The sequence below is a fragment of the Nipponia nippon genome, unplaced genomic scaffold (genome assembly GCF_047370975.1).
Source record: "Nipponia nippon isolate SJK-2023a ecotype South Korea unplaced genomic scaffold, ASM4737097v1 scaffold_24, whole genome shotgun sequence".
NCBI classification, from domain to species: domain Eukaryota; kingdom Metazoa; phylum Chordata; class Aves; order Pelecaniformes; family Threskiornithidae; genus Nipponia; species Nipponia nippon.
In genome coordinates, this window is record NW_028262341.1 from 8,385,069 (window position 1) to 8,409,051 (window position 23,983).

At 40.4% G+C, this 23,983-nt stretch overlaps 2 protein-coding genes across 2 annotated transcripts in view; one reads left to right on the plus strand and one right to left on the minus strand.

The window, feature by feature from the left end:
* LOC148055333 (gastrokine-2-like) overlaps positions 1–19,949 on the plus strand; it is a 30,126-nt gene extending 10,177 nt beyond the window's left edge. Inside the window, exons 3-8 of the mRNA XM_087761463.1 lie at positions 258–315; positions 17,069–17,122; positions 17,672–17,803; positions 18,325–18,435; positions 19,124–19,277; positions 19,849–19,949. Of these exons, the coding sequence (XP_087617589.1) occupies positions 258–315; positions 17,069–17,122; positions 17,672–17,803; positions 18,325–18,435; positions 19,124–19,277; positions 19,849–19,928 (589 nt within the window). The 3' untranslated portion in view covers positions 19,929–19,949. The remainder of the gene's footprint in view (positions 1–257; positions 316–17,068; positions 17,123–17,671; positions 17,804–18,324; positions 18,436–19,123; positions 19,278–19,848) is intronic.
* On the minus strand, positions 7,483–11,312 carry LOC104010113 (gastrokine-1). The gene is made up of 6 exons (XM_087761557.1): positions 11,301–11,312; positions 9,976–10,029; positions 9,033–9,158; positions 8,473–8,580; positions 8,070–8,211; positions 7,483–7,559 (listed from the first exon to the last, which is right to left on the minus strand). Exons 1-6 carry the CDS (start codon positions 11,310–11,312, stop codon positions 7,483–7,485), a joined length of 519 nt encoding a protein of 172 aa, XP_087617683.1.
* Positions 19,950–23,983: the final 4,034 nt, after the last annotated feature.

Consider the following 23,983-nt stretch of genomic DNA (forward strand, 5'->3'; position numbering starts at 1 on the left):
TTAGCAGAGATGACTAGGATTGACACAGGCTTTCAAAATTATGGTGGAATTTTATCAAAGGGTTCCTGAAAGCCCATTCCAGTATGCTCCCTTCTTGCTGGTAAGCAAGGAGTTGAGATAAGCTTCAGGGGGCACAGAGATGCACCGTAGTACAAGCAAGCCTGAGACTATAGCTAGAGGTCAATGTTTTTGCTCAAGCCTGTCCTTACGTAACTCTCCCCTTTTTCTTCCCCACCATGCCTTCTTGCCCTTTAAAGCCAGCATTTTTATAAGGACTCAGTTCTTAGACTTCAAGAGAAGCACTGTCTACAAAAGGTTAGTACGCTGAATGCTGAGATAATTTTTAAAATGTCTGTGCTAAGTCTGTGGGCTGAACTCACGCTAATATGGTGCTTAGTTCTTTTGATAAAGTTTTGAAAGCTTGAAATCTTATTTCAACTTTTTTCCTCATCACTGGATTATTTTTTCTTCCTCAACAAGGCCTGCCTAAAAAATTATTTTTTATCCTGCAAAGACTGTGAGATTATGAAGTGTACCATGCCAAAAATCTAAAATCTCTAAACATAATACAGTGTTAAAAAGCAGTCAATCTAAATAACCTTTTAACATTATAAAAAATAATCTAAGTGATCTACAACTTCAAAAAACCCATGAAAACCCACCACTGCAAGCATTCGAAACAGGGTATTCTAACTTTTCAAAGGTTTCAAATTATGTTAATGTAAAATGCCATAGAAACTGATACAACTTCTAAATCAATGGTGTGATCTAAACGGCTTTTAAAGTAACCGTTGGTTTAAAAGCTTTTGAAAATAGCAATGTCTCTGACATTACTTTACTTTGCATTACTGTACAACTTTATAAGTAACTACTCCTTTTTAATCTTACCGTGTTCTCTTCAGCCAGTCTGGGAAGTGCATTAAAGCTAGGCAACTCATTTCTGTTCATTCTGGAAATGTAGCAAACGTGTTCTCGCACCACTTTGGTTCCAATAAAGCCCTGTAAAATAAAGTTACTGACAACTAGCAATTCAGTTTTTCAATAATTAAAATTGGAATAAAGTCTGTATTAAAGAAATAATAAATACAGATATTTTTTTTTTACCCCAAAACTTGGACTCAAAATGTTAAGAATAAAGAAACAAGTCCTGTATTTTGGTCAGCTTTATAGGAGCTCATCGCCTTGTACATTTTCTGAAAAAGCATGCTCCTTGCCACTCACGCTATTGTAGTTCCAAATGGTTGTCCATGACTCCCCCTTCTCCTCGATAATTGCCACGTCCAGTTCCCTGTTGATGGTCAGAATTTGGTAGCCTCCAGCAACAGTGATTTGCCTGTTTGTGTCCGTATTCTGGAACTAGAAAACAAAATTAAACAACACTTTTAGACTTTCAAGTTAGTCAGTTATCTCCCCAAAGCTTTGGAAAATCACTGCTATAATAGAACAAATGCTGGCCCGCAGGGAGCGCCTTTAGTGACCACAGTATTTTCAAAATGACAAAGAGTTAAGCCTGTGGCATTCTGGAGTAGCCATAACAATTCTTTTAATAGATTCAATTAATAATTTCTGTATCTTACAACTGTCGTCTGGTGGTTTTAGTTTGATACATGAAAAAAGTTTTAAGATCCCTTTCCTCCAAATGGACAGGGGAAGAAGCACAGAAAACTCAAGAAGCAGGGAATATAGAAACAGCAGCAATGTATGTGTAACTTGGTCACTACACTCACGTAAGTAGCAAGGGCTGGAGTCAGCAAGAGTCCAAGAAGGACGGTAGTCACAATCTGAAACGAAAATTGAAAACAAAAGTGTAACTGCAGGCCTGGTTGACAAATCTGGTCATGAGAATCCTAGTGCCTTTTTCCTAATCTGGTGTTTAAGTGTACTCCTTGGATCCTTTTTTGCTTTCATACTGGAATTACAGTAGTCACCTAAAGTGAGTCATCCTTGCTTTACCCTAGAATAATGCAAACTAGACACATAGAAGTTGCTTTTTTAAGACCTGAATCTGAAGTTGCTTCTGAGACCTGTACAGTCATATAAAGGTATTTTACAAGAACGAGGAGAAGGAATTTAAATTTCTTCTCCTTAGGCATGACAAGAAATTGGTTGAGCCATTAGCGCATTGCTCCAGTTTTTCAAAAGCGTTGACAAAAACGGACATGGATTAGGCTTCTTGTAGATTGAATAATGTATAGTTAAACCCTAAAAAAAACCTTACCTCTTCATCTGATAGGTTAATAGGGTCTGAGTTGCTCACTCTGAAGGAGAAAAATCCCCCCAGAGAATACCTTTTTGCTGTAGACAGACAGGCACTTCTGAGAGATAAAGGCAATGGTTTTGAATCAAAGTTTTGGTTTATAAGCGGAAAAGAAAGCATGCATACTCACAGTGAATTTCATCTTGACTGCAGAGCTGATGCTAGTGCAGGTAGAATGAACGATGTGAACTGCCCACCTTATATATGTTTTCAGAATTAGCTGGAACAGGTAAGTGTTGAAATAAAATTATTTTGTAATTTGTATCCCTGTCTGCATGTCACTGAAAATTATTTCCTGCTGCAACTACTTCTGCAAATTTTGACCTGTCAGAGTCTGATAATTATCGGATAAGAATCCATTTGCAGTGAAAAATTAGGTATGTTTTATACTAACTCTCACAAGTACCAATTACTTTTGAAAAGTCACTTCACACTTAAGACCAGAGATAGCCTAGGGTTTAAAACAAAAGCCTTACAGTAGGCAAAAGAAATAAGAGCCTTTGTACCTTCCAAAATGTACTGTATGTTACCGTGTAACATACATGGGACCACACCATAGGGCCCACCAAAATATGTGGCCCAAATACGTTGCCACTGAAAATGGTTTTACAATAAATAGGCAGTTCAAGCTGAAATATTACATATATGTGCAAGTCTGTGGATGTCTCTGCTATTTTAAGTGGCAACAATAACTTTTTTTCACATTTCCTCAGCTTATTTTCTGTGGTGATGTAAATAACTTGTTGAAAGAGGTGATCATTCGGTTAGGCAGGTTTTTGAATACTTGGAGTTTGTGTCAAGTTGCTCAGTTTCATTTTGTGTGCAACCCAAGTCTGTGGCAGGGAACCACTGTAAAGATGCCCAAATTACTTTTCAACTGCAACCTGGCGCCTTGTTAAAAAAAACAGCCTTTTTAATATCTAAAAATCACTTCTAACCAGTCCTGCAAGTGCAAAATCAAATTCAATCCGGTCTCAGTTTCACTGAGTCGAGGCTGCTAGCCCAAAGGGACATTTTTGATACATACTGTTATGACAAATGGTGGTTATATTCATCGTTCTTTACACGCAGCAGCGCTTGTATGGATTTGTGTGAAAAAACGTGGGTTTGTGTGCAGGCTCTGAAAGCAGACCGCGCTCACTGTCGCCCGCTTGTGGCGCCGCTCGGCAGAGGGAAAAAAAAAAAAAAAAACAACAAGGGAAACGTGGAGAAAACTCCTTACGCAGCCCGACAGGAATTAATCCTTGGCTGAAGGAAGAAAAGAGCTTGCTTTTGCTGAGGTGCGGGAGAACCGAGGCGGAGGGCGGGAGAAGAGCAGACCTGAGGCGGCGTCGGGCGCGGGGGCTCTGAGGCGACATTGGGCTCGTGCGGGGGTTGGTAAAAACGGCGGGAAAACCCTGCTGAGGCGGCGGCGAGGGCCCAGGCCGCTGCGCCTTGGTGGCTGTGGCAGGATCGGCCCCGGCACATTTATGTCATTCCGGTTTTATTAATTTACCGTTGTTAAAACATTTTTTTTTCCCGAAAGACTGCTGTTAGACTTGCTGTCAGTGTTTCAAATGAGAATATCTATTTTTGTGTTTAAAAAAAAAAATTCCCTCACAAATCAGGGTCTCTCAGCATCCTGAATTTGTCTTAAAATACATGAGGGTATTCAAATACATTTATTAGATTAAATTATGGCTTTTAAAATTATGCTCAGGTCACACTTCTGAACTTTTTTCTGTCAATACAGTTTTTCAGATGTTTTTAAATGTAAATGCAATTGAGTCTTCATATTCTGCCTGCTGTGGGATAAGAGAAAAACAGAGCAGTAGCATTTAGGATAAGATCTTGTGAATTTGTAATGCTGATGTGGCATGCTGATGGGTGGCCCTCAGAATTCAAATTACAATTTCAATTAAATTAGGGAAGGCAAAGATGTGGTATTTTCCAGACAGCCCGAGTTACTGACGTGATCATTGTACATCATGGAAATTGTGTTTAGTGATAAAGCTCAGGCCTCACCCTTGTTGAGAAAGAACTTTTCTGGCAACGTAAGCAACTCCAATTTTCTGCGCTGTTAAGAATATCTATATATTTTTCTACTTATATGGACATTTTGAGAGTCTCAGTATTGATGTCTCTTCAGGTTCGCTAGAGTCTTTGCTGTCATGTCTCTGCTTAGCAATCTCTTTTTGAGGCTTGTTCTCTTCCTGTTTAAACCTGAATCAATTAAAATTTGAATAATGAACATTGTGAATTGTAATGACGTCCCAATTAGAGCAAGAAACTTGCCAGAATGTAGTATTGCAATTAAATTCCTACGGTCTGGAAGAAGCAAATACTTTGCGGAAGAAGCAAATACTTTGCTTCATTGGTTTAGTAGTAGTTCCCTGTCTTCTGTAAAGTTTTAATTGTTACTATAAGACACGTGGTTAATGTAAGCTTTTCGTGGAATAAAAAAAGCTTGGAGATGATGTGATGATGTGATAGAAGCATGACAACGTGTAATACTGTAGTAACAATGGGAATCAATGTGCGTGAAGTTAGAAACACAGAATCGTTAAAGTTGGAAGAGACCCTTAAGATCATCGAGTCCAACCGTTAACCCAGCACTGCCAAGCCCACCATTAAACCATGTCCCTAAGCACCACCTCTACCCGTCTTTTAAATACCCCCAGGGATGGGGACTCAACCACTTCCCCGGGCAGCCTGTGCCACGGCCTGACAGCCCCTTCGGTGAAGAAGTTTTTCCTAATATCCAACCTAAACCTCCCCTGGCGCAGCTTGAGGCCGTTCCCTCTCGTCCTATCACTCGTTACTTGGGAGAAGAGACCGACCCCCACCTCGCTACAGCCTCCTTTCAGGCAGTTGTAGAGAGCGATGAGGGCTCCCCTCAGCCTCCTCTTCTCCAGGCTGAACAACCCCAGCTGCCTCAGCCGCTCCTCATAAGACTTGTGCTCCAGACCCTTCACCAGCCTCGCTGCCCTCCTCTGGACACGCTCCAGCACCTCCATGTCCTTCTTGGAGTGAGGGGCCCAAAACTGAACACAGCACTCGAGGTGCAGCCTCACCAGTGCCGAGTACAGGGGCACTGTCACCTCCCTGGTCCTGCTGGCCACACTGTTCCCGATACAAGCCAGGATGCCATTGGCCCTCTTGGCCACCTGAGCACACTGCTGGCTCATGTTCAGGCGGCTGTCAACCAACACCCCCAGGTCCTTTTCCGCCAGGCAGCTCTCCAGCCACTCCTCCCCCAGCCTGTAGCGTTGCCTGGGGTTGTTGTGACCGAAGTGCAGGACCTGGCACTGAGCCCTGTTGAATCTCATGCAGTTGGTCCCAGCCCATCGATCCAGCCTGTCCAGGTCCCTCTGCAGGGCCTTCCTACCCTCCAGCAGATCGACACTTCCACCCAGCTTGGTGTCATCTGCAAACTTACTGAGGGTGCACTCGATCCCCTCATCCAGATCATCAATGAAGATATTGAACAGGACCGGCCCCAATCCTGAGCCCTGGGGAACACCACTCGTGACCGGCCGCCAACTGGATTTGACTCCATTCACCACCACTCTCTGGGCTCGGCCGTCCAGCCAGTTTTTAACCCAGCGCAGAGTGCACTTATCCAAGCCGTGAGCAGCCAGCTTCTTCAGGAGAATGGTGTGGGAGACAGTGTCAAAGGCCTTACTAAAGTCCAAGTAGACAAGTTAAAGTAGTTTTGTGAGAAGCTGGACCTTGTTGCAAATGTTTTGTGCCCTCTAGCTGAAATTTTGGCCTTAAATGAGATGGTATCGGAGAAGGCATTCGTGCCCCGGTGTTCCCTGCCAAGGGGAATTTGGACTCTCCGCTTTGGGCACGGCAGAGGGTATCCCTGCTTCCCTGTAAGGCTGCTGCCCTCTTTGCACGCAGGGCTGTGGCAGCTGGGGCCGTGGGATGTTGTGCAGTGCCATAGGCCCTGCTCGGGTCAGATCCCTGCTGCCTTGGGGGACTTTAAATCATCATCTTTTACTGAGTCTGGCCCGTAGCCTTCAAGGGCTCAAAGGCCCCCAGGAAGACGTTTCCCAGTGACATGCGATCACGTAAGTAAAGAGGGCCGTGCCTGTTTTATCTTGGGGAAAACACAGTGTAAAGTTGGAAAAGGAGAGGCAATTCTCCCCAGAAACTCCCAGGGAAGACAGTCAGGAAGTTTGTTTAAATACTGCAGCCATATGGTTGCTTTTCTTTGGAGGTGCTAAAATATTTTTGGGTGCAGTTTTGCTTTGGTTTCAATATTGGTTAAGTATTCGAGACCCCAAAAACATTCTCCTGAGCAGAACAGGCTGCTGCATCCTTTATTTAGAGTAACCCTTGACTGTTCCTGAATGGGTGAAGTGTCTCAGAAAACTCCTTTCAAACTCCAACAAAAGGGCCTCTGAGCAAGGAGGGAGGGTGAAGGTCTGGTATTTTCCAGACAGAGTTACTGAAGTGATTGTTTCAGATTAAGAAACTAGTCCCAGCCATTTTGCCTTAGTTTTGGCCTAGCTATAATTTGATTCTTTGAAATTTCCAACTGCACTTTTAATTGGTTAGGGTACACTTTTTTGCTTCCTGTGTTAAACACCTATCAAACATTGTTAAGTAACATCTGTACTCAACTCCAAAATGCATTTAATACACTTAATAATTCTGTTACTTGCAGCTTGATTTCTGGGTTGATCACAGTAATAGTGCACCTGTCTATTTGTAATTGGCCATATTGCATTGCAATGTTTATTTTTAAAATAAAATGTTGTAATACTTCGTATGTTCATAAGAAGTTAAAATGCAAATAACTCGGATGGATACACTTATTTCTATAAATCTGGACTTCAGACCGTATTATCTTAAATATGGTTATGCAGTAGGTATAGCACCATTTGCTTTTAGTAGTGATGAATAATTGCTTAAGGCAGCATATGAAATGTCACTAGGAGATTGTACTGGCTGAGGTTTGAATGCCAAAATTGGGATTTTGCAAGAACACTAGCTTAGCAACTTGTCTTTGGAATTGCTTCAGCTTTTTTAAAGGATTAGCAAAAACACAGCACACACAAATGTAGGTTGGTGATAATTTTTTTACTGAGATACAATAGCCTCCACACAGAGCAGAAGAAGAGACTGATAAATGATTGAAAATGTGATCAAGAGAAGATTATCAAGGAGAAAAATCTTGTTTGTGGGTACACAGTTCTATGATTATTTTTTTTTCCTCAAAACTTCGTCAGGAATAATTAATTATAGTAATAGATAGGCAGTTCATTAATCTTAACTTCCAAGTATGAATCATCCGGCCTTAAGAAGTTTGATCCTGAAAGAAAAGGAAAAACTGATTAGATTTGGACTGAGAAAATACAGGAACAATGTAGCTGAAATTCTTCCAACATAATGTTGGAAACGTACCAGGAAATGCCATTTAAAAATTGAGCTGGATCTTTTTAAGCTTATACTACAAGCAACTGTTAGTGCAATCTTTTTAGACAAATCTAAGCTGCAAATTAGGTTTTGAATCTCAAAATCGTGCTGTGGCAGGACCAGTGGTAGCTGGGTATTGTGTATGCATGAAGTTGCCTAAAAAATTCAGACTTGTGTCAACAGCTAGAGCCCAAAACCTTCCTGAAAAAGCCTGGTCTCCAAGTTGTATGCAGAAGAGTGGCAGACCTGCTTTTTTTTCCTTACGTAGCCATTCACTGATTTATAAAAAGTCATAGAAAACCACAGGCTTTCAATAATTAACTTGCTCATCTTCACTTAAATCTTTTTCATCCTTATTTGTTAATCCTTATTTTGGCATACAAAACACTGTTACTAGTATACTCACCAGCAACTGGGTAAGCAAAGTAAGAGGGAATTCCTCTGCACAGAGCTTGAATGCGTTTTCCATATGGGCGCAGGCTTTGGAGTCTGTTTCTTGAGATCGTGAAGCGATTGTTTGTGCGTGGAAGTTCGTCAGGACTAGGTCCCTAAGCATCAAAGAAACAAACCCAGAAAAGAGCGTTTAGATAAACCCAAAAATGGTGTTCAGAATCTGTATGCACATTTTTGATAATGGAGACGGGGTTATTCAAGTGCAATGTGACTTTTGAAAGACTAGACTTCTGGAGTGACTGAGCCCTGCTGAGAAACTTGTCTTTAGTTCTTGGAGTCTTTTCCCCTCTTGGTGGGTAGGAGCGAGTACTTTTTGCAGGCAATTGATTTCTCACCACTTTCATTCACCATCCTACCTCGTATCCTTCGGGGAGTGCAAGAAACCGTTTATCAAGCAACAAATTCTTCTCCATTTTGGAAATGATGCAGGTGTTTTTTGAAAATACCTTGGTCGCAATGTAGCCCTATTAAAATAAAAAAAGCTTTTTTGTTGCAAACAATATACAGTGAAAGATAAGTGGATTGCCGGAGAGAAGCACTGGATTAAAAAAATGGCTTTATGCAGTAGAAATAATCATAGGGAAGGAAAATAATTGTTTTTTCAATTATATTGTCTAGGTAGATGTGTCATGGAGGCTGACAAGGGACTTTGGTAAAAGGTAAAGTAAACTGCCTTCTGCAAGAATGCCATGTGTATCATACGTTATACTGCTTAAGTCAGGGGAAGGAATTCACTGCTGAAAACATCAGTGCAGCATACAGTACAGCAGATAGATACAATCAAATGGCTAAACGAGAATGTTTTTCAACATCTCCATTAAACTCTTGTTAAGTTCTGCTGAAGCTCAGGTATTTTTTAAAAACTTTTTGGTTATTTTCCATTATTTTTTTTTGAGCCATGGTGGCAGCCACTTACAGTCTTGCCGTCCCAGACAGATTTCCAGGCCCCAGAGTCCTCCTTTGAGTTGCTGCTGACCTCAGTGTCGGTGAAAGAGTGGTGTGAGTTTTCACCATAGTACTCATTAAAGTTTTTCTTGCCATTCTGATATTTGAAAAAGATTAAAGTAGGTAAGGATTTAGGTTTGTGGATTCCCAGTAGTCTTTCAATCAATAAAGCATTAGCTCTAGTAACCATGCTTTGGAAAATTATTGCTTTCAGAGATCAAATTAAAGGGGAGAGAATTTCAGGACTTAGAGGGGAGGCTGGGAAGCCATTAGTACTCTTGTGCTACTCTTGTGTGCCGTTAGTACTCTTGTGTCAAACCTTACATTCAGGCTTTACCTAGCCCTGGTTTTCATGTGTCTGATGCATCCACCTTGTGAAGACAGACAAGCTGTAACATTACTGCTCTATTCCCCCCGCGCCCCCCCATGCGTATTAGACCAGGTGGAAAAGAAGACATTGTTTTGTTTAAACACTGGAGAATTTCCTTTAAAGTTAAACAGTAAACTGGATGTTTCTAAGGCAAACTTGCAAGAAAAATTTCTAGGAAAAGTAAAATAATTGTTCTTTCCCCAGCAGGGACTTGCAGGCTGAAGGTTATTTACAGTATTTCACTGTATTTTGTGGTCAGATCCTTCATGTTACTATGTGTTTTTCTCCACACAGTTATTTTCACAGTGTTTATGCTAATCTCAAGACAGACAGTTGATTTCGTATCTCACAACTGTCTTTTTTCCTTGATACATTAAGCACTGAAATATTTTCTATGGTATAAAAAAAAAAAAAAGCAGTTTCCTGCTAAGTATCAGATTTAAAATACAGCTTTATTTTCAGAAATGTATTTTTCAGGGGCTATAGGTAGAGACCACTAGTTCTTACGGCAGCAGTGTATAATTGCATGTAGCTCTATACTTACCCCGTTAGCAAGAGCTGGAGCCAGGAAAACTCCAAGAAGAGAAGCAATCACAATCTGAAATCAACATTAGAAATTCACAACATTTTAACATTGTGACTGCTTATCTTGCATCAAGTTATTTGCTGTCTTAAAATAATTTTGACTTCCTGTTTAACTTTGTGTACATGCTCAGCACTTTTCTGAAGTGAGGTCTAGCTGAAGGCTATTTAAATATGCAGAATAATTTTTCGTTAATGAGCTTATATCCGATCATCAATTCATATAAATTACTCTTAACCTCAGCGGTATACTTTGCACAGGTAAGAAGATCATTTGAACACAGTGAGTTTTAAAAAACGTCCAGCCCCAGTTCAGTAAACTCCATGGAAAAAGGTGGTCTGAAATATTTTATTTAAAAGAGTGAACTTTTCACTGTGAGCTTTTCATTTCAGACGTGGAACAGCTCCATGCAACACCCATGTGCGTGTGCACCTGTTGTGAAGAGCTGGAATATGGGTGCACGGTACAGCTCTGTACTTGGAGCACAGCAGAAACGGGACTCCAGCATCCTCATAGTAGATCTCATGTCTCTGAATACAGGGCTTATAGTATAAGGGTAGGCACAATCATTTTTGTTCAGAAAAATGCAATATTAAACACTTTGTTACCCCTTTATAAAATAATATAGCTTCAGTGACTCACATGCTTACTGTTGCTCAGATTTGTCAAAACTACTGCTGATATATTTTTGAGAGATTTAATATTGTTATGTTGATAAATTCTTTTGTGATGATTGTTGTGAGCAATTATTGTCTTGGAGACAATCCCTATAATATGGAATCGGTCACAAATTTCATCTACTTCAAAGGAGGATTTTTATGAGAAAGATCTCAGTATGACTCAGAGTATTTAGCACTAACACTTTGGAATTTATCCTGCAACAATTTCAGGCTGCTGTAAATACCCCTGCTTCACAGTCAGGCACTTGGAGTCTTTCATGGTTGTTCTCCTGTGCTCTCATCAGACAGCTGTGTCATAGCTCTATATAACTTGCTGAGACTGTTGACTTGCATCTGAGTTGTGAATGAGAGAATGTTGCCCTTTCAACGTTTTACATGTGCGTCTCGCCCTTGTAACAGAGCACTTCTCTCTTTCCCATTTGAGTAGACATATGGAGTGAATACACTGCCAAAAGTGAAATTTCACCCATGCAGTCCCAACCCATTTGGCATTTTTACTCTGTAATTCCTACATAAATCAGTAATAGCTTGCTAGGTGCCAAGAAAGACTCAAAGTAATTTTAAAACTGTCCAGCCTTAACAGGTTTATGAGAAAGTGATACTTACAGTGAGCTTCATTTTGATGGTAAGCGAGGCAAGATCTGCTGGTAATTGATGTGTACTCTTACTTTTTATACAGTAATATCCCGAAGTTAAATCTTAAAATTAGTTTACCTTATTGGGTATTACCTTTTGTTCACAGAGTCATGACGGGCTTCCTGGGGAAGTGCTCTGATAAGAGGAGGCTTTGATACCAGCCTGATTGAATTAATTGCACACAGGAAGATGAAAGAAAACTTGTCACGCTAAGTTCAATGTATTTTCTAGTAACTTTTAAATAAAAAAAAAAATCAGAACCAGAGAATAAATTGAAAGAGGGTAGATTTAGATTAAAGGAAGAAGTTCTTTGCTGTGAGGGTGGTGAGGCACTGGAACAGGTTGCCCAGAGAAGCTGTGGATGCCCCAGCCCTGGAAGTGTTCAAGGCCAGGTTGGATGGGGCTTTGAGCAACCTGGTCTCGTGGAAGGTGTCCCTGCCCATGGCAGGGGGGTTGGAACCAGATGATCTTTAAGGCCCCTTCCAAACCAAACCATTCTATGATAACAAATGTCTAATAAAACCTGTAGTGACGCTTTGTGCCTATGTGGCAAAGGAGTTAGCCTGACATTTTATCCATAGCTGATACCTTCCTTTAAATCAACGGAGGTGGTAGTCTTGCTATGTTAAAAATGTTGAGTCAGTCCCCGGAAATCATGAGGTTGGTTCTAAATCATAGAAATTACCGAGTTCTTTTGTTAACCTTCCTTTCTGAACTTGTTCAGTTAGGATCTACTTTCCAGTCTTCAGGCATGGCCTCTGTATCTTCACAGAGCCTCTTCATGAAAGTAGTGCCTGATGATGGACTAAGGGCTAATTCTAGAAAGGGACCATAAGCTGAAGATAACAAAAAATGAGTAAGGGAGGAGCAGTAACAATGGGCATTTTATGTCAGCTGTTATTTAGAAAGTATATTTTAGTATTTCTCTGAATTTGATAATTATATACAGAGCCACGGCATAAGAGCTTGTTTGCCTTGCTTGTTGCAGAAACTTTGCAAAATGTGTAGTTTTTTTTAATGTACAGTACAAATGTCTGAGTCTCTTTGCCCAGCAATATTGTCCATTGTTGCTTAATAAACTAGAGAGAGAGAGAGAGCACCTCAGATAATTTGGATTTGTTTCTTAGCTGTGCCTGTTATAGGAGAAGCACTTTCAGAGGTGCTTATTTACATACTCCAAAAGTGCTTCTTATTTAATAGCAGCTCTCTCAGTCCCTCTGTGTACTAATTGTGCACTTTACTGTAGTTCAGTATGGGTTTGTGCACTTAAGTTTCCTTTTTGTTGCCAGAATGGCATGATGGGGACTCAGTGTCATTATAAACTGATGTCTCTGAACTAAGTTCTCCACTGTCAGCAATTGCTGAGGATCATTGTTGCAGCTGTTATTGGAAAAGCCAGGGAATCTTACTTTAGTTGAGAAGGTGAGGCCCAGGTCTCATTTACACCAGCCAGGGCCACACTCCGTCATTCTGCTACTAGCTGATGCCTTGCTTGGACTAGGTGAGTGCAGGGGAGGTGTAGCAGTCTGCCAGCACTGTGAGCGGAGAGCTCTGGTTTTCATCTGTTTTGCACCCGCTTTGCAATTTGCACGAGGTGTAAAATATGGCGAATGAAAGTAATAAATTACTAAGGGAAAGAGATTTACAGTTCTTCTAATTGGACTGATTTGTGGATGCCAAATGGAGACAGCTATGTCCTTAGCCTCCAAGGTCCAAAATACACATAAAAGTCTTATTTCGTAGGTCACAAAATCCTCTCATAGTCTCTGGAAATTTAATTAACTGTCTGCTTCTCAAGAAAGGCATTGAGAAACTGAACTGTATAATGTTAATCCCCATGGTGTCATAAGCAATGAGTTGGAAAGCAGTTTTGTCCATTTCTTCCAACAACCATAGCCAATTTGGCCATTACAGTAATGCGTCACACTTGGAAACCTGAATCTCCAAATCTTCCACCAGCTTCTAATTGCTTGAGTAGTTTGTATGGCAAACACACACAGCTAGAGCATTTGACATTAAGAACAGCTTACAAAACTAATTACAATAGTAGAAGCCAGTAAAAAGGGCAGGGAGGAGTGCTTTTACTGTGTAAGACCCTGTTCTTTTTCCAGTACAAGCTTGTCTCTGTCTCATTTTTAAAGCTCTGCTCAAGGCATTGTCGTTCCATACTAAATTCTTGTACCACTGTGCAGCAAACTCCCAAGCCTAAGAGCTGTTCCAGTTTTCACACTGTTCTCAAATTAGTGTTTCATTTTGTGCACACACTTACATTTTCACGTGTTTTTTTATGTCTTACTGTCTAGCAAGAGTAAAACTGCTGAAATTATTTCTGGATTCATCTTTGAAGCTTGATTTTTTTTTTTTTTAACTGCTGAATGTGATTAATTCTGCTTGACCTGTCCTTGTGCCACACAGATTTTTCTAGAGTGTGTTACCCTGTCTTTAGTTGTGGCATGCCCAGCCAAATGCAAATGGAAACATGGAGAATTTTGTTGATTTTTTGAGGTGTTGCTTCATTCTTTACTTTTCTCCCACCACCTGCTTGCTCCCTGATAAAGTAAGTATTTATGAAAAGTACCTGGATAAAAACCCTATGAGTCACCAAGAGATTTTGTTGCGATAGTATAATCTCACCTTAACTTGATTGAATCCATCTTCCTTATGTGTTAAAATTCCTGTTTGGTAATCGGACTTGAACTGAAATTGTACAATTATTCTTTTCATTTGATGTTCAAAGTTCTTTTGTTTAAATGATTTTTAGTGGATGACAGTGCCAAATAATGGGTCAAATTCTTCTGGCAATTTTACTTACGTAGATTAAGCTTAATCTGTAGCTTAATCATGTTTCATCAGGGTAAAGTAGAATGTATTTGAAAATATTTGGCGTTGTGAAAGTAACAAAGAAATTAGTTTCCCTGTGATAATAAATGTTGCTGTGTTGTAACAACATATTAATTGTTCTGAACATTACTTAAGTTACATTTTCTGCTGGCTCCCCTGATATGACCAATCTGACTGCAAGTGTAGCAGTTGAGGAAAAAGTGATTTTGTTTGGGGGAAAGTTTGAGAGTCTTCACTTAGATCAAAAGTATCGAAAGCAAGAAGACTACTTTGAGAATGTGGGCTTCATTGTGAATTTTCATGTTCACCAAGGGGTTCTGAGCCACGGCTTCCTAAGCTAAACCTCACTCTGCCCGAGGACTGGCGAAAGTGAGATTAGAGCAGGTTATAGCCTTTCTTATGCAGCTCTTTACTTCAGTTACTTAATATAGAAGGGCGCTTAGAGGACTCTGGCCTGGTCGTGGATAGTCTTGCCTCCGAGTGCATGCGTGCTAATTTCAGGTGTATTACTGGGAGATGCGTGGGGAAAAACTGTGGGGAAAAGTCTTCAAACAGCATGGCTTTCCTATTGGAAGTATATCTGGGCTTTGCCTGAGACAGCTAGGAGTATATTTTCTCTTGCAATAATGTTAATTAGTCAAATGCTTTTTAGAAATTAGTCTTTAATTTTTGGCCTTGTCTGATCAGATGAGCAAAATTCAGGCAGTCCAATGTGAGGTGAAAATCCTGAGATCGTGGCTATTGTTGTAATTCTCCTTCACTACGTAACTGTCGATTTCACATGTTGCTCTGCTCTTACCTGTGCCTAAGCATATCGATGCTTAAGAAAGCAGAAGCTCAGGCTTCTTCGGTGTTTTTTGAAAGAAATGAGTGTATGAAGACATAATGAGTAATGGAAAGTTAATTTAAGCTTTAGTTTAAAAGCACTTAAAACTTACTAAAGCTTTTTGTTTTAGCTTGTGGTGCCTGAACCCTGTTAGATTCCTGCTATGAAAGGCTTATTTGACAGCTGAAATGTATTCTGAGTATTTCTGACATATCTGTAATCTTAGAAACAAAGAATCTTTTGAGAAGAAGGGACAGAGCAGGGTAACATTAATCTAAGATAATTAGTCTAATCTAATCATGCTTGTCACAATTTGATATCTGTTCATAGGTATTCTGATACATTGCTCAGCAACACAGCTTTGTTACACTCGAGATAACATTTTCCGTGTGGAGTTAGGTGCAATAAAGCAGATGCATGCAATTTCCTTTTTTTTCATTGATGCCTGTTTGCTGAGAGAGATTTCCATACAATCTCTTTCACCTTTTTTCCAGTGACTGAGATTACAGAAATGTGTTGGCTATTTGGTTGAGTTCTTGTTTTATTAAAGGGAATAGGCCTCAATTATGACTTTCTAGTAGAAAGTAGAGTTTGATTCGTCAAGGTTCCGGCACTGGCTGACGTGGAGTCACAGATAAAGAGGAGTCCAGGCAAGGTTGTAGTCATAGGAGAATACTTCTCATGGCAATATCATGCAGTCATTGACATTTTCACAAAATACAGAAAACAGTGGGAGCTTTGAAGGAGGAATCCTCATCCTGCTCTTTTTGTTTTGTGACCTTGTGTGAACCATACATCCTCTGAAGTTTCATGTCACTCCTTTGTATGCTGAGGAGGCTAGAAGTTACCCAGATTGCCTTGTGAAGCACAGTTGTTATTCCTAATTATGTCGCTAATTTCAATGCATATGCTATATACATCATGGTAACTGACTGATCAAAAATGAGCAGCACTTCTTGTTAAGGCTTCATGCATATGTTAGATGGAAGAAATGGCTGAAGAATTGGCCTGTTCAGTGGCTGGCATGTAGACCTCCGTGACATAGGTATTTCTTTTCAGGATTTGTCTGCAGGCTATCAGGCTGTTAGGGATTATATTTCAGAAGACAAAATGCAGTTTGTGTGAATCAATAGCAGAGTTATTCCCGATGCTGTTTAATTCTGAACAATATCCTGTTAAATGTTTTTAAAAATTGAACCAGCAAGAGTGGGAACTCCTCTAACGTTTAAACCAGTAAATAATAGCCATTTGTAGAGTGATTCATTTTACAAAAGCTGACTTATTGATTGGTTTTAACATATCAGGGTCGCATTATCTGTGCCAACCCAAAATTCAGATATGAGACTTAACACGGAGTGGCATATAGATATGGACTTGTTTGAGTCATGAAGAAAAGTTTTGTCAAGTGTTTCCCACACCTCCAGCGAGATATAAAAGTTGCAGGTCTCTGGGATTTTCTTGCATTCTTACTTTCTGGAGCTTCTTGTTCTATCTGAAAGAAAAATGAATGTATTTGTGAGTATATCCATTTTTGTTGAACTTACATTATAAAAAGTTCCTTATTTTTAAAAACAAAAAGATAGAGAAGAAGATGCTCAAGTGGTACAGTACTGGGACTAATATGATCTGTGTATTGTTTCTTTGGGTTGTTCAGTGGGAAACTTGTATTTCTTGGGTGTACAGTAATCCCCTTGGAGTCAGCGGAAGCATCATTTGAGCAAAGAGTGCAGAACTTGGTTACAATTCAGAAGGGGGATTTAGTTATGATTTAATAATTACAGTTGCAGAGGCAAATCAAGAAGTAACGCGGCATCAAGGAAGGACTTTTGAAAAATAAAAAAAAATGTAATGGTTAAGTTATCATTCTGCTTCATTCATTCAGTTACAGGCAAAAGAGCCTAATAGCAAGAATTTTACAATGAAGAACTGGATTAGTTGAAAACAAGTACATGTGCTAAGTGGGTAATTTTTCAAACTGATGCTACAGCTGCTTCCCTCAGTTCATGAACTGGGATTTTTTATGGCACTGCCTGGTGTTTCTGTCAAGTGAGAATGCTTATTCCTTTTACAGGCTGCAGTTCTCGTTTTGCTGGGAGTCTTTTGGACTCAGACTTCTGCATTGGAAGTAAGTAGACTGATAAGCCTTCTAATGCATGTCCTCATTGAAAATGTATTGGATCCTAGGGCAGGGGGTGAATATAATAGGAAGAAAAGCACAGAGGAAACTAAGAAGATGCTTATTGCCGAGTGTAAAGTAAAATAGCATTTGCCAAAAGTGACAATCATATAAGCCAAAGAGGCAGTTCTGTGCAGGTGCACAGTAACAAGATATTGCGGGGGGCATAGGTCCCCTTAGCTCCAGCTAAAATTTGGAGACTGTTGCAGTCTCCTGCCAGTCCCTGGTGCTGCACATAACGACTGGGATGCCCCATGTTGTTTTTCCTTAGCCTGCAGTGAGGGCCTGTCCCCTCCATTCTCACCCTGACGCACTCTTGCATAATTAATTTCCACCTCAAGGGCCTCCTGAGACTGCTAGAGCGTTGTTAAGGGATTTAGTATTTACATAAAGCAAGCACACTTGTTTATTTGAGAGAAAGCATTTGTTTATATTGCACCTCTTAAAGGTGCAAGCCAGGTGATGAACAATGATTTTTTTTTTTTTTCTTTACCAAAGACCTTTGTCCTGCAAGAACCTAGCAATGCCTATGTCACTGGAACTATGACTATCCACAATGAGAAAAACTTTGCTGAAGTCCATGTCAATTCTGGCGTGTACTCCTCTGATAGCATTTTTGACTACTCGCATGTAAGTAAATGTAAGAATGTGCCTAGACTTAATCTCTGAGGAAGTTTTTAAACTCAGAAATTATTTTAGTGTATTCTCAACATAAGCTGTCCTGAAACACTGTTTCTTTGAAGACTCCCATCACCTTTCCTCCGCTTAGGCGATCTCTTTGTTTCACTCATATGATGGTGCAGTTTAAAAGACTTGTAATGAAACCTGTGGTGGTGGTTCATGAAAGTGAGAAGAATGTCACTGACCTCAATGAGGTCAGAGTTGAGAATGGGCTGCCACCACTCGTGTGTAGCAAGTGCAGCAGTCGTCTGTCAGAAAAGATACTTCCAGTCTTACGGACAGACATTAGTGTGGGCAGGCTGCTTCCGTTCCCCAAAGGTGTCAACATAAATGCAGAGTCATTCCCCAGTAGGAGCCTGCGTAGCCACTTTGTGTTTCTTCTGGATTGTCCTAAAGAGTAGAGAGAATCAACTAATATTAGTGGTAGCCATTTTTAATTAATTAATTAACTATGATTTCTTTAATCACAGGGATATATTGCAACAAGGTTATTTTCACGAAATGCCTGCTTTATCCTGAAAATAGATAAGGAATACATCCCAGATCTGCAAGAACTTGGACGCCTGGCTTTTGAGAGAAAGGTGACTTTGTAGCAAAACCCGTACTGTACAAAAGAAAGGCTACTGTATAAGAGTTGTGTGGTGTGATGGGAGCCCTCCATTCTGCCTTTAAGAACATCTGTTCTTAGGAATGTCTTTTACTGTGTTATAGTGGATTGTCATTGTGACTAGTACTGTAAGATGCCATGTCCTTGGAAGTAGTGTAATTTGACTATTTTGGGGTCATTGCAATATGAGTTCAGACAGGCTTTTCCTTTTTTTATCGTCATGCTGATATTTTGAGCTTGACATAACTTGAAATAACTTTCTCTGCAGAACAGCATTTAGAAATTGATTTACTTTGACTTTCTTATTGAGGCAAAGGTTTCGTGAACATGACCAGAAGTATTGCCTGGAGATGAACTTGAGTTCTGGCCCATTTTATGACAGCCTAACGGTAGCATGTTTACAGCAAACCTTACTGCCAATTAACATAGTAAGTTAGGATAGTAGAACAGCTCAATTTTGCTGTGTTGACAGAACTAGTATCTAGTGAACTTTGTTTCTGAATAGATTGAAAATATTTTCTTTAAAAGCAGGTAGCTTCTTTAGCTAATGCTTTGTGTGAGGCAAAGGAAGGTGACTTTAGATTTTGGGATTTTCTCAAAGGGTGTCCTAGTAGAATGAAAACAAAGCTACATTACTGATGATGTCTAACATTTTCTTGTAGACCATGAAGGCAGTGTACTCTCCAAATAATGTGTGGGTACAGTTTCAATCTGGCCATTCCATGTTTGGGAAGATCAAAGACTGGTTTCTCTATGGTAAACCCATTGAACAACTCTGCTCAGGTCTGCCTCTCTACCAGCTTGTGAAGACTGAAAGTAAGTTACAAGATCAGAACATTATGCTTCTGTTTCAGTGCATAAGCACCTTTCTGTCCTTTAAACCTAAGTCCATGTGGTACCTTTGAGGCAGGAGCATATTGCTCCGTTTTGTAGAGAGGAGTGAACTACCTAGCAGGATTGAAAGGGTAAGGCTCTGGGACGCTTTGGAAAACCTGGTGAAGCACTCCTTTTCATCGTTAGGCATCTAAATATCTGGAACAGCTGTTCCGAAGTGGTTTGCTTGGTGTCAGAGGAAGCCACTGTGTAGCAGCTGTACCCAACTTATGCCCCGATGATACAATGGTCCCACAAGGCATCTGCTGTATGCCAGCATGCTACCTGCTGCGTGTGGGTTATGGGAAAGGAGGAGCACAAAGGTGATTTGAAGCCATACAGACATTTCCTCCCATTGAGTTACACCATAAAAATGTTACACGGTATCCATTGAGACCAACAGGAGCCCCTAATAGGACCATAATTGGACATTTAAAATTTGTGTATTTAACAGACTTTCTTGCTGGATACAGGGATCTTGTCACTGATATCTTCGTTTTCTTGTTTCTTTTAGCACTACCGAATGGTCATGGCTGTGCCAGTGCAGGAATTCCAAGCATTTTGGGCCTTAAGATCTGTGAAAAAGTCAATTAGGCTGGATCTTGACAATTCTGCTGCACGGAAATGGCTTGGTTTTTTGCATGCTTTTGTGATGGTAGCCATGTTCTCCAACTGGAACAAAACTCGGTGTTAGACTCGACTTGCCTATCCAAAGCTTTGAGTGCAACAAACCTATGATATACAAATAAAGATAATGCAGTAATAAAAATGCTTTGTCTTTTTTATTCATCCAAAAGCAGAACAGAAATAAGGGAGGCCTTGCTAGTTTTCCTACAAGTTTTCCTTGGGTGCATTTCTATGGTCAGGCTGCAACATGACCTAGGCATTGGTATATGCTTCATGCCAACGAAGAAACAGAATAATTTTTTCCAGCGGAGAACTTCCCTTTGGCACCAGCACCCAGCCTTTTCAGGTGCTGACTCACCTTACGTACGATTGCTGGAGGGAGGGAGAGAACAGATGAATGGATAGATAATGGGAGGGAGCAGATCTATGTTACCAACACTTGCAAAGAAGCTTGAATTCTGTAAGGCCAGTGAGAATTTGTAGCAGTTTGAATAGGTGCAATGGGTCAGAGGACTTTTTGTTCTGGGAGTTTTTCAAAACCAGATGGAGGAGACTGTCCCAGTCAAAAAAGTCCGTAACCCAGAATAAAATTATCCTTTCACACAATGCCAGTGTAAAAAGAGCTGTGATCACTTGCTGAGAGCCCCACGTATGCTGGAGAGTAGTTTGTGTCAGGAGCTGATGAAAACACAAGATACGGCAGCACTGGTGCTGCCTGCCTGCTCTTCTGGTAGATCTCAGTGATGAATGGTTGAATTCGCACGTCCTTTCCATCAGTGCTTGGAAGGAGTGTGTATTTTGGGGCTGAAGACTAAATGTTTACTGTTTATTGGAGCCTTGACTGGCTGCCAGAGGGCGAGGCATTCCTTTGGAGTCCAGGAAACTGGCCCCAGGTCTGCAATTTGTTATTTTCAAATCAGACTCCTGGTTAAACCATCTGCTATTTACTAAAAGAGCATCTTATCCTATGGTGAAACTGGTCTTTTGGATTAATTGTATTCACAACAGGCTGCAGGTTCTTGGTGATGCAAAGAGTATTTCTGGAGAGTCAAACTTTGGTAATTAAATCCAAGAATATTTGTGTGTGTCTGCAAGATACAAGACAGCCTGTTTAGCTGTATTTTGAAGTGGGCCTCACTGATGGGAAGTGAGTAGTTGTGATGTTCTTGGCTGATGCATGGGGGATGTGAAACACCTCAAAGCACTCTTTGAGAGCACTGCTTGGCAAGAGTGCTAACATGGGTTGTGACTTTCAAAGCTTTTGTGGTTGCAGTATCCAGAGAGGCTGTTGTTTCAAGACCTTCACAAGTCAGTCAGAAGCCCTAATCTAGTTTCCAAGTGACAACTGTCCTGTTTCAACCCTTTCCTTGTGTATTCTTCTGTTAGAGGGCATGGAAGTCATGACAAGCACCCTGCCCCCTGAGTCAGCCAAGCTCTTCAAAATCTAGAAAATCACTGCCTTAATTATCTCGGGCTTTATAGGTCTTTGGATTATTTCTTTAGGGATGATGGCCTGACATCAACTATCCAGTGAAAGTTTGAAGACCAGAGACTGAAGTCTACTTCTACTTTTGTTCCCAAAGGAACAAACTGATAGAGCTTCCAGAGAGGCAGACTAGATGTACGAACAAAGCTGAGTCTTATTATTCTAAGATTTATTATTTAATTAAAAGTTATTTAAAATAATTAGTGAATGCAATCTGGTTTTCTGTCTAATTGCAGTATAGATGAATCTGAACCTTTACTGTGTGTGCAGTGTAATAATGGTCCTTTGAGACTCTCATCCTGTTGCTACTAGTTTAATCAGAATTAGCTACTTTAAAGCAACCCTCTGCATACTCCATTCATTATTAATGGAACAGTGTTCTGAGACATGAGTGAGACCTGAATAAAACAACAGAGTGGTTATACATGGTTATAAAAGATGCAGGGCTAAACTCTTCCATTGACCCAGGGAAAAATGTGAAAAGAGTCCTGTTCTCCTCTTGCATAGCTGCTTACAGATCATGAGGGCTATTCCGAATGAACAAAATAAGGGATGCATCGCTGCCTTGATACTGTCAATGGGAAACTGAAGCACAATCTACTCTGTATGGTTTGACTGCTACCATGGAAATTGTCTGTGACCCAGGCAGGAACTTAATCCAGCTCTTCAGTCTTCACTGATGGCTAAAAAAAAATCCCTTTCTGTGGTTCGACTGAATTTCATTTAAATTATAAGCATATTTGAGGTCTTACATTTTTTGTTTAGAAAGTATTGCGTATACATCTAAAAGGTTACCAACAAGCTTTTAGTGTTTATGGCCTACTAATTTTGAAGGCAGTGTTACAAGCTCGGTAGATTTGCAGTCGATACTCGAGCAAATAGTTCAACAAAGAATTCTGAAACAAGCCTCAATACCTTATTATCTGCCATTTAATTTTGTTTGAGCTAGGGAGGTAGTGTTTCTGCCCTTCATGTACTCAAACACGGAAGAAGATTATTTCTAGCCTTTCTTTTTGTTTACAATCTCATTGTATCAGACCTGTTAGCAATATATTTGTGTTTCGACTGCCGTGTTTATTGTTTGATAAATAATGCTTCAGCTATCCAGAGTGCACAGCTTAGAGGCAGCTGTTTTGGATGGAGCACCCTGGAGGCAAGTCTGTTGTGACGTTGCTGTACCTTTTGGGGTGCAACTCACAACAAAGAGAAAAGGAAGCACAGGAAAAATCATATTCCACATGACCCATATGCCCACCTTCTCCTTCCCCCTGTTTTTCAGAGCATGGTCTGTTTTCACATGAGCACATGGATGGGCATGTTACAGGCCTTGAGCCTAGGCCTGTTGGTATCACCAACATATCACGGATTTCAAAGATCATGCTGGAAGTGGCTGCAGAGCAAAAGAAATTTATTTTGAATTCAGTAACTAACTACAGGACAAACAGGAATGTACACCCAGCTCTGAGCAAAAGCAGAGAAAAGGATCTATGCAGGAGAAAGGATTTTGGTATTTTATCTATGTGATACTGTAGTTGGCCAGTGCTATTTCCTTCTTTGCTGACTGTGCCACAGTTTACCATGTGTTTTACGTACATGTCTTTTAGACTTTAATTAATCTACTTTTCTTATCTTGCAAGGAGATGGATGTTATTACTGGACTACAGGGGAAGACCAAGGTAGTAAAAAGCAGCAACAACAGGTAAAGTGTCGCTGAAGATATGGTCCACCTGTTGCCTTAAATAACTATAGTCTGAAAATGTTTTCCATCTCTAAATCCACAGCTTGTCAGTGAAGGGTCTGGACTGAATGTTCACGATCTGAAGGTAATATATAGCTTTCCTTTTATTTATGACTTAACTTAGACATGTGTTCCATATAATATAAAGCGTCTGCTGTCATAGACCTTGTTAGGTATCAGTAGCTTTATGGGTCGTCTGTCAGTAAGGATAATTTTACACTGTGATCCACGAGATTTCCCACTGGAATAGATGGAAAATTCCCACTGATTTCCACAGGAGGGACCCACAGAGGATTGCAGCCACTTCCTAAGTGGAGAGCAGCCAGCAACTGTTCTCAAAAACAACGGGAGAGTTATGTTCACAGTCAACAAAGCAGAGTGCTTATCCTGATAACAACTGCCTATGGTTAATGTGCAGAGTGGATTGTCCATGAGGCTTATTAGCCTTAAGCATAAGATTAACACCTTGAAAATAGCACAGGCAACTGGTATATCTGTGTCAGGAGAGGGGCACGGCTGTGGTGATCCTACCAGGACTGGAACCCAGTTCTATCACAAAAATGAAGAAAGGAGCCAGTGCACAAGCTTAGGTCCTAAAGACATATTGGCGGAAAGAGTCTAGAAAGGAAGATAGTATCAGGATGTGACTCTTACTATCTTGAAACTTACCTGATCTTTCCAAGAGTTTCTCTCTTATAACATGTAATATGCATGTTTTGGAAGTTTAGCTAGCTTCTCAGCTAGGCTTGTCCTATAAAAGGTGGGGAATGTGTTTATGTGGAAGAGAGCACATTGGGA